The sequence below is a fragment of the Bactrocera oleae genome, chromosome X (assembly GCF_042242935.1).
Source record: "Bactrocera oleae isolate idBacOlea1 chromosome X, idBacOlea1, whole genome shotgun sequence".
NCBI lineage: Eukaryota > Metazoa > Arthropoda > Insecta > Diptera > Tephritidae > Bactrocera > Bactrocera oleae.
This window is the reverse complement of record NC_091541.1, coordinates 26,767,528-26,778,928: the sequence shown is the minus strand read 5'-3', so window position 1 is coordinate 26,778,928 and position 11,401 is coordinate 26,767,528. Positions and strand designations below refer to the sequence as shown.

The 11,401-nt window shown below is 36.6% G+C and overlaps 1 protein-coding gene across 1 annotated transcript; it reads right to left on the bottom strand.

The window, feature by feature from the left end:
- Window positions 1-277: 277 nt before the first annotated feature.
- Window positions 278-3,035, bottom strand: LOC138858122 (uncharacterized). Its single transcript, XM_070112602.1, has 2 exons — window positions 1,392-3,035; window positions 278-1,339 (listed from the first exon to the last, which is right to left on the bottom strand). The coding sequence occupies exon 1, from the start codon at window positions 3,029-3,031 to the stop codon at window positions 1,895-1,897; it is 1,137 nt and encodes a 378-aa protein (XP_069968703.1). The 5' UTR covers window positions 3,032-3,035; the 3' UTR covers window positions 278-1,339; window positions 1,392-1,894.
- Window positions 3,036-11,401: the final 8,366 nt, after the last annotated feature.

The window sequence follows — 11,401 nt, the reverse complement described above, 5'->3', positions numbered from 1 at the left end:
CAATTATGATTAGTCCATCATTGTATATATCATCATAATATGCTAATGTCATATCCTGATTCTCATTACGCATTCTGTTTAATATATCTTCACATAAAGCATCACGAAATTTATTCCATAACTCTAAGTGGTCAGATGGTTGGCAAAATATAAGGATAGTGGTAAATAATTCTCTTAATTTTGTAGCTGGCTCGGATATGATAGCATCGGATATGGTATTTTGCCAATGTTCATCTCCCTCCAGTAAACCTAATTCCTTGCAAGTGCCTTGGTACGTTTGGAAAATAACACCATTCACGGTTCTTAGATGTTGAAATGACATTGGACCGCGAACATATTGCAATAACATTCTTAAATAAAAACATTCAGTTTGAGTTGGATGAATGTTATAAACACGGCCTAAATTTGTGTCTTTTTTTACACAGGGATATCCCTCAACATCTTGCCCGCGTCTTCTTCTAGAAAATGAATTTCTTTGCCAAACGTAATACTGGGGAATTTCGTGATATAAAAGGGTTTTTGCAAAATCGTCGCTTTTGCAGAGATCAAAGAACGCTGTAAGTGTCGTTGATGAAGGATTGTTCACACGATTTTGGAGATTTTCAATATTATAAAAATATACTCTTTGTCCATTTTCCAAATGACAACTACTGCCGGAAAACGTTCATGAATAGAAAGTTGGAAAATTCTCCAAAACGCCGCCGAGGAACTTATATAGCGACCATTTAGATATTTTTCTACTTCATCGTTATTACTTTGTAACGAAAATGTGGCTTGATCAGAACCTTTATGCATATACTTACAGATGTATTTAATAGCTTTGACCGATTGACAAAACTCTACGTTAATGTGTGCATTGAAAATTCGTGATAGCAGTGGATTATAGGGAACCACCCAACGATTATTCACGCTCATTTCTGTACCTTTTACACGAATTATAGCTGTGTTTCCACCATTATCTGGAGACCTGCGTCTGTAAGTTGGATAACCGTCATCTCTCGTTTGTGTTTCCGAAATAAAATGCCTAGGGAATTTTTCAGAACAAACGTTTTCTTTCATACATGGTGATTTAGGATTATGAAATCCGCAAGGACCATGTATCATATTTTTTATGACAATATTATGAAGAATCGGATCTTGTTGTATGTCAGGTATTTCAGCCGTTATTATTGCATCTATAGAATCTGGTTGAACTTTGTTAGCCAGCCACAATAAAATGTGGGCGTGAGGTAAACCTCTTTTTTGCCATTCTACACTGTAAACAAAGGCTTTCGATGGGCCAAAAATATTTTTCTTCGTTAATAGGTCTATCATTTTCTTGAGTTTTAAATGAAATACCCTAGAAATTAAATCATGTCTATCATAAGAATGTTGATTGGGCAATAACTCACTTTTTATTTCTGGCCATTCGGGGTTACATGTAAATGTAATGAAGAGGTCAGGTCTTCCAAATTTCCTGACATATGTCATGGCATCTTGACTTTTTTCATTCATGAATCTGGGGGATCCTGTAAATGACGACGGCAATATAACGTGCTGGCCAATATTAGAAGCGTTTATATGTCCATCATTTACGACGGCATCTCTTAAATGAATGTACTCTTCTGCTCTCAATTTTTTTTTGATTTCTTTTGATGAAGACTAGCCTCTCAGAGATCATTTTTGCCGCCATATCAACACAATATTGGTTGAATAATCCTTTGAAATAATGTATACTGTTAAAGTCATTTATTCTCACCATGAATCTAAATGCATAAAACTGCATACATGAAACAGTTTTAAATGTAGCCGTAGTATTCTGCTGTGGAATATTAATACAGTATCCGTCGTTTCCAAAGGGAAACAGTAAGGGATATTGAAGCGTGTCATAAGATCTATGAATTTCAGAAACTCGTTAAAGTCGACCATCTCTCGCAGTCAATACAATATCACGGGGACCTTTGTCTTCATCTATCATAAGAACAGCTACTTCATCTACTACCGGCGCATTATACCGACCTCTATGCTCATTAGGAGGTTTTACATCAGCATGAATGATAAGTTTTAAATCATTCGGTGGTCTATTTTCTAGATTGTACTTAAAACTTTGAATATACGTATTATGATCATGAAGATATGTTTGGAGAACGTCGATAAGATCGATTTGCAAGCTTGGGTTTAAATTTGAGCGCAAGGATACCTGATCTGCATGGGAAACAAAATATATTTGCAGGAATTCGGGTTGTGCCCCTACAGCTGGAAGTAAGTCACCGATTAAATGATAAACTTGCCCTTGGACTTTAAAAGTGGGCATAAAGTTTCCCTCACGAATTTCTTTGGCACCAAATGAAGTCATCTGAAATAATGTATTATATTGTCTTGAGTGATTTAAGAAATGCTTAGATGATGGATGTGAGCCTGATATCAGTTCCTTTAAAACGGATGTTGGTTCCGGAATTATAGGTATATTTACTTTGCCACCACTACAACACAGTCCAGGAGTTTCAGCTGCCCATTTTTTTGCTTGGCATAAGTTGCATATTTTATCCATTCTACCAATATCAATATCATTTAGCTCAGAATAGTCAACGGTACAATCATAAGCAAAAGCAGCATTTAATAAATTATGTTGTCTGCGAGTTCTATTCCTAGTTGATCGGGCATTTTCCTGTGCTAATCGATGGGATCGTTCAGCGCTTGATTCCCGATCGCGGTTAGCCAATGTTCGGGCATTCTGTGAGGCCAAACGTTGAGAACGTTCAGCACTCGATTCCCGATTGCGGTTAGCCAATGTTCGGGCATTCTGTGAAGCCAAACGTTGAGAACGATCAGCACTCGATTCCCGTTGCCGGTTCGCCAAAGTTCGGAAATTTTGTGAGGCTAAACGCTGCGAACGTTCAACGCTTGATTCCCTTGCACGGTTTTGTTCAGTAATTGCTCGTTGTGTAGCCAACCTGTGAATATTTTCATCCTCAGTTTCATTGCTGCGCAAAACTCGCAGCCGCTTTGCAGTAGCAGTCTGCCGAGAGAGCTGAGTTCTTTTTCTCGACATTATAGTGATGAAGAAAAAACATAGAAAATTAAAACTTAACTAAAGCGTTTCTTGTAATAAAAAAAAAGAAACGTAAGATTAAGAAGATTAATAATTAGGAACCTAATTACTTTTATTTTTAACGATTATGTCAAAAGAACAACCGTAAAATGAAAATAAGGTAAACTAACTTTATGCTTAAACTTAACCCTAATCTAATGAGAATACCTACAGGTATTATGTACCACAAAAAAAAATATTAGAAACTAAATACTATTTTTAAAACAAACAATACTATACTTATAGAAAACACATACTTATAAATTAATAATCTACATGAAAACAAAAAAGTGTTATTATTGTGTAACTAAATACTAACCTAAAACAAATAAAGTACCTACTATATAGAAAACAACTACAAAATGAAACTGTGTTTAAAAAGTAATATTACGATGATAATTATATCGCATAAACAAATTAGCGCTGCATTCAACCGTTCAGTACAATCATACTTTATTTCTCTGATATTTCTTCGTTTATCCTGGACGCCATTACGCTTCGATGTTTGCTTACGACTGGAAAAATATACTGCGTGCATTAGCCCTTTTAAACAAATACACTTTTGAATCCCAAATATATGGAGTAAAGAAATTATGAATTTTTGATACATAAATATTAGGAAATTCCTGTTATAAGTTTGGCCTTGAAAATATTTAGCCCTTTTAAACAAAGACTTTTGAATCCTAAAAATATTGAGTAAAGAAATTATGAATTTTTGATACATAAATATTAGGAAATTCCTGCTATAAATTTGGCCTTGAAAATATTTAGCCCTTTTAAACAAAGACTTTTGAATCCTAAAAATATTGAGTCAAGAAATTATGAATTTTTGATACATAAATATTAGGAAATTCCTGTTATAAATTTGGCCTTGAAAATATTTAGCCCTTTTAAACAAAGACTTTTGAATCCTAAAAATATTGAGTCAAGAAATTATGAATTTTTGATACATAAATATTAGGAAATTCCTGTTATAAATTTGGCCTTGAAAATATTTAGCCCTTTTAAACAAAGACTTTTGAATCCTAAAAATATTGAGTAAAGAAATTATGAATTTTTGATACATAAATATTAGGAAATTCCTGTTATAAATTTGGCCTTGAAAATATTTAGCCCTTTTAAACAAAGACTTTTGAATCCTAAAAATATTGAGTAAAGAAATTATGAATTTTTGATACATAAATATTAGGAAATTCCTGTTATAAATTTGGCCTTGAAAATATTTAGCCCTTTTAAACAAAGACTTTTGAATCCCAAAAATATTGAGTAAAGAAATTATGAATTTGGCCTTGGAAATATTAAGCAGGTAGGTATTATGCATATTGTTCTACCACATTCATGCTAATTCATTGCAAGCAAAATGTGGGACCACCATCCCAACATACAAATGAAATATGCAACATACTCTAAGTGTTGCGCATTCGAACGGCACAAACAGACAGAAAAACTATACTCGAGTCGCTGGACTCTTTTTGCTCGTGTGAAAGCAGAGCATGATGCAAGCGTTTACACCATAAAACATGTTCATAACAACATCATGTTTTTAAAATTTTTTAAAAACCATCACACATGTATGACATACACGAATTTATTATGTTTACACGCTCATTCTTCTCATCACGCCGCACATGCTTGCATACCATATCATACCGTACGGTCTATTGTAGCGGACGGTAGAAGCGGTGGTGACTGATCATTTACATTGCGCTCTCATAAGATAGGTCGCATCAGCTGATGCGGGACACGGTTTTGCGTCGGTGACTGTTTGTGCCTTGAGCCGCGCGGCATGGTATCTCGTTGAGCTACACCCCCCTCCCGGCTTGCCCGCAAGTACCGCCTCTCTCCCGCCGCGCCGGCCAGCGCAGAGAGAGAGAGTTGGTTTTGTTTCGGAGTTATTTATCATTGTAATCTTTAAAGTTTTTTGTTGAAATTAAGTTATGTCAAAGACAATTTTATTCACAATGAAGTACTCTTAACCAACAACATATTTATTTGAATAAAGATTAATATTATTATGTTGATACAACTTAAACAAATTATTTCGACCAAATTAGGTACCATAAAAACGGTTTTTGTAAGTTAATCTTAAAAGATACACATATACTATCGCGGACTGTTTTTTAGATCATTAAAAGAGCTATTATTCTTTAATACATATTTTTTGTGTATCTTGAACCGTTTTCACGGCGCACGCAACGGAAGGCTTCAAAGATGAAATAATTTCTCCCGTTTTTTACACATTTACCACTATATCTTTGCTCCTAGCAGTGATGTTATATAGCCTATAGCCTTCCTCGATAACTGGACTATCCACAACACAAAAAGAATTATTCAATTCGAACCAGTAGTTTCGGAGATTAGCGCGTTCAAACAAACAAACAAACTCTTCAGCTTTATAATATTAGTATAGATTAGTATAGATACAGGATCACAATAGGGAGGGGCATCTGCAGTAAAAAAAATTTTTTAAGTGGGCGTGGTCCCGCCCCTAATAGGTTTAATGTGCATATCTCCTAAACCGCTAATGCTATAATAACAAAATTGACTTGAAGCAAATTTTTTTAGAACCTCTACCTACAGTGTGGAAATAGTTGAAATCGGGTGGCAACTCCGCCCACTCCCCGTATAACGGTACTGTTAAAAACTACTAAAAGCGCGATAAATCAAGCACTAAACACGCCAGAGACATTAAATTTTATCTCTGAGATGTTATAAATTGGCTTTATAGGAACCGCGTTCAAAATTAGTCAGTGAGCGTGGCACAGCCCACTTTTAGGTGAAAACCCATATCTTGAGATCTGCTCAACCGATTTCAACCAAATTCGGTGCATAATATTCTTCTCATATTTCTATGTTATAGTGCGGAAATGGCGAAATCGGATTACAACCACCCCTATTTCCCATATAACATGATTTTCAATTCCATCTGATTCTGACACTATGCATATCAAGCATAGATTATTGTATCGGGGTAAAACTTTGCGTGAATAATGCGTTTGTAGTATGCCACCTTGTGACCAAAAATTGTCTAAATCGAGTCAAAACTGTTCAAGCCCCTAGGTAATGAATATGTGGACCCCAGTGCCTATAGCTGACTTTTTACCGAAAATATCGGTCAACATACAACAAGGCGGCAAGATCCACAAAGAAATCTAAAACGAGTATACCATTTGACTTTGCGAGAGTATAAAATGTTCGGTTACATCCGAACTTAGCCCTTCCTTACTTGTTTAATATAAGTTCATTGTATGCATACACATAATTTATAATAATTTTTGTAAATACAAAAACGTAAAAATTTATTATTTTTAATTTTATTTATTTAATACATTTTTCCATAAATGTATTACGTCGCATCATTGCCTTCAATTTATCTTTTCCATTCTTATTGAGTTTTCTAAGCCCCCTATTTGTTTCCGACTGTTTTTGGGCATGCTCGCTTTGTGGCTTCATAAAGCTATGTCAACCAAACTTCCTGCGAGTAAATCTTTCTCTTCATACAGTGCGAAAACGGATGAAATCGGATCATAACCCCCACTATTCGTATAACATTTAGGTTAATACTACTTAAGTACGATGACGCACTAAATAAATACGTGAAAAGCATTAAAATAATATAGAAGGGCTTTATAGGTGAAACCCTATATCTTAGGAACTATATAACCAATTGCAACGAAATTTTCCAATTTTATCACAATTTTGAATTCTATTAGGTCCTTTTCTTTAACAGTGTTTAAATGAAGCTTTTATGATGCTGTCGGAATAAAAATTTACAAATATAGGGTCAATCTGATATCGGACCACAACTGTTCAAGTCCTCAGATACCTAACAAATTAGGCTTACTTTCACATAAGATTGATGACATAACGAATGACATAAATATATTAAGGGGCACACCTAGTATATTTACTATATTTTTAAAAATAACCTACTTAAACTTGAATTATAACTTTAAATATTTTATGAGTTACAACCTTCTGAAGTGTAGCCGTCAATAGTCAATGTCGTCAACTCGAAGAAAAATAATCCGATCGCTTTAATTTTTTCTTGAACACTTCAAATGCAGGGTATACCTGCACCTACCTACAGTTTTTAGATAGTATGAAAAAATTTAATTTTTTTTTAATCTGCCATTTTGTTCAATTAATTTTGTATACCCTGAACAGGGTATATTAAGTTTGCCAAGAAGTTTTAAACACCCAGAAAAAAAGTCGGAGACCCTGTAAATTGTTTGTATAAATATATAGGAGCTGAGTCGATTTAGCCATACCCGTCTGTCTCTCTGCATATCTTTATATACAAGTATATAAATCTTCTCTACGTGTGTTTGTATTGAACTCCTTTTAAACCGCTGAACCGATTCTGATGCAATTTTTTGTCTGTATTCAAGGGGGTTCTAGAATGGTTTGCAAATGAGAATTCAGAGCAATGCAATTAACGTCTTCATGTTAAGGCAACGAGAGGCGTGTCAACGAGTGCCCGACGCTCACAGAGTAAATGAACGACAGCGGGTGCAAAATCATCGAGCATTGGCACGAGTCTCGTTTAATCGCCTTGCGTTTGAATATGACCCTGAAATAGACAAAAGTCACATTCGCTAATCATGATTGGTAGTATGGACAAATAATGTCAATATTGTCATGCTTTCGAAAATAATAGTGAATCGGCCGGTTTATGTTGGGCATCTGGAAAAATTTCGCTTCTATTACTAAATCCGTCACCAGAACCTTTAAAAACGCTATAAGCTGGAAACACATCGGGTCCGCTAATATTCAATAAAAATCTGAATTTTTACTTAGTATTAATAACCGAAGTAATAGTTTGTCAATTGTGAAGTTAGGTTAGGTTAGGTTAAGAGATCGATCTTAACAGGGATCTCTCTTGAACAGCTTAGAACACCAGTCCGTTGTGTTACCTGAAATTTCTATATAATAGATCATGAGACCCTTACAAATCGACAAAGCGCTTTGAGCTTATCACAAATTTGTTTAGACGACCAGTTTCAGTTTCGGCTATGTTATTGGTTCGCCCCAGGTCAAACTGCCGAGATGATTCACTCATTCTCTTTCTTGCAAAAGTTGGACAATGGAAGAGAAATTTCCTGGATGTTTCCACCACACCCTCCTCCATACAACTTGTGTCCGTCAAGATTTTTAACCTTAACCAATGAATGCCTATTAGGCGATGTCCAGTAAGAACCCCTACTATTGCGGCAAGATGAGCTTTGCTAAGGCTAGTAATTTAGAAGATCTCCTGCGTTCTACTCTAGACTAAAAGTATCTTGCAGTCGCACAGGAGTCGGTCATCAACCAGTGCCTGCTAAGCGGATCCAATGCTAGAACGCAAATGCCAATGGAGATCCAAATCGGTCCTATTTCAATGTGAGCGGGGCAATGGTGACACCTCTGTCTAGCTCGTCGGTTTTACAGTTGCCATCGATTCCGCTATGACCAGGCACCAGGCATCGTTCCTAGAGCCACTTCTATGGGCTTCGTTGAAGAGTCTTTTGCTTGAAGACCTGATCTCCGTTAGCTCCGATGTTAACCAATGGGGTTTCCATTTACCTTTCTGAGATTTCAGAGGAGAGGAGCTTTCAAGAGTACTCCTACACACAAAACTGAAAACCTCGACGTGCTCATCAATCAAACCCGCAGATAGGATCCAGTCCATGTCTAGCGCGATTGAGAGAGCTGATCGAGAGCAATTTCTCTAGAAGCTAGCTCAACGTCAAGAACTTCCGCCAGCAGTCAAAAAAGCGGAGAAGTTTCCCCTATTACAAATAAAAAGGTTTTTACTACAAATAAAGTCAGAAAGTGACTTACCTCTTACATTTGAGACCGAGCTTCCCCAGACGGTGTGCCTAGAATCTTCATCTGTGCCTATTTTTACTTCGGATCTTCTTCGCTTGGCCTCTGTCGGAGCTCTCCTCAGCAGGTCCGGAAGTGGCTCCACCACGTCGTCAAGCGGAATATAGACCGAGTCAAGCCAGAGTTCTCCGGCACTGTCTTCCAGCCTAGTAGTGACGACATTCTCGTTGCAGAAATTGGATAAAAGAAAAAAATTAAGTTCGTTTGTAGCCAATAAACAAGTTCTGGTTCTACCTGTCTTACTTGCCGTCAGGAGCTTGTGGCTCTTTGCAATAACGCAACTTACCCTCTATTTCTTCCGGAATGGAGGGTTTCGCTGGAAGCCAGACAGGAGCACGAGGCCGCTTAGCACCCTTTTCGCCCACTCAAATGTACTAGCATTCTGCTCAGATCACTGCTTAGCCTGCTTACCACCGTAGCGCTACAAAATCTTGGCTGCCCACCGACGGTCTGACTTCAGCTTTCTAGGTGCTGTCATATTCTTCCTAACGCCCTTAGTAATCGCTGGGGATCCCATACCCCCCACGAACTTAGCAGAGATTCCTCTACTAGTGCTAACGATTCCGCCTCCCACTTCAGCCCTACATTTATTTTCTGTCGGCAGATTCCTACCTACTTCCACTAGCTTAGCATCATTAGTGGCGGTAAGCCATTTTCCCCGGTTCTGCCATCACCCTTTTCGGGAAACAGTTTTATTGCCCTGTGTGGTGGCGTCCCACCATTTTTTTTATTTTGCATCATTCTTGTTCAACGGTGAAGTTATTTTAAGTAGCAACTGTTTTTATCGCTCTCCCCTCTTTTCTTATTACAAATGTTCATGTTCTATTAAATATAACAACTTAGCTTGTGATCAGAAAGTTTCCGGAAATTGTAAACAAAACGAAAATTTTTTTATCTTCATAAATATTTATTTTGTCACCTTCAAAATACGCTCCTTCTGAAGCGCTACACATATGTGCTTTGTAGGTGCTGTCCGGGATCGCCTTCTGCTAATTTTCTTTTACGAAACAGTTCAAGTCAAAACGGGTTTCAAGGAGTGGTAACTTGAGTTTTGGAAACAAAAAAAGTCGCATGGAGCCAAACCCGATGAATACGGTAGTTGATCGATGGCAATGAACGAGTTTTTGGTCTTAAAATCGTTCACAACTATGGTCTTTTTGCAAAAAATTCAGCTCTTTTGGAACAAGCCGAGCATTGACATGTCTCATACCCAAATTATCGCTGGAATTAATCTGTGGCGTGACAAGGCAATTCCGCCTCGCTATCTGTGTGTATGGTATGGCTTTCTGTATTCTTCCGTAGCTATTGAAAATAACTCCACAGGTTTTCTTTATAGTAGGCTGAGTTTGGTAGACGGATAGAAAGAGAGTCGTTAAGATCATTGGAGTATACTCCGAAATTTAGTATGGAAAACTTGAAATGTGGAATATTTGATAAAGCAATTAATGAAAGAAACAGATTTTATCACAGTTATGAATATTCTGGAAGGTAAATCGTGGAAAAGTTTTGTTTTGGTAATTGAAAATTTTCTAAGTAACCATAAAGTACCAAATTTCTAGGATAATGGCAGATTACTGTTTATCTTTGAAATACAACATATGTTTTCGACATTTGTCTCTCTGTTTATTTCGATGCATCCTTAAACAAAACTGGCATTATGGATATACATCTCGATTCACTTGAATAGGTACATATTTTATTTTTAAATTATGAGCCTATATCTCTTCATTTAAACAGCGCTGAATCTCCGTTTAATATATAACTCAAATAATGTGGTTTTAAATTTGCGTCAGTTGAATAGGTACAATAGTCTCAATACAAGAATTTATTTAGATTATACACATAATGCAAGTGTTCATGTTTTATTAAAACTTTACAAGTAAATGCTTTTAGTATTTAGTACTGCCTCCTTTATTTCGGATAGTTGAAAAAAAAAAATTTGTTCGGAAGGCTATCATAAAGGCTTTTTAAGTAGTCCCAGGATATCTCACTCCATGCAATTTTTATCGCTGCTATAAAGGACTCTCGATCCCCGAATTGACGGCCTGACTCATAACCTTGCGGTACATCCAACCCCAAACCCAATTTCCATTATATTAAGGTCAGGAGAATACCACTTCAACAAATCACATTTTGAGCTGTAATCCCGAGTATTTGTTTGTACGAAGATGCAGTCATTTTTGATGTTTGAAACTGTAGAATAATTATTCCATAATGCACCCCAAACCATAACACCCCCTTCGCGGCGATGGTGAAGGGCTAGAAAACGTTCCTCTTTCCTAAGGTCATGAAAATAGTAATTAAATTAATTGCGACCGTCGAAATTAAAATTTTTTCGTTCGGAAACACGACCAATTTTCATTCCAACACATCTTATCGCTGAAAACCGTAGCCTTGCTTCGTTTCGTTGAGCATTTTGCACTTCAATTAATTTTGGAACCAATAGCTCGCGCAGAAAGGCCT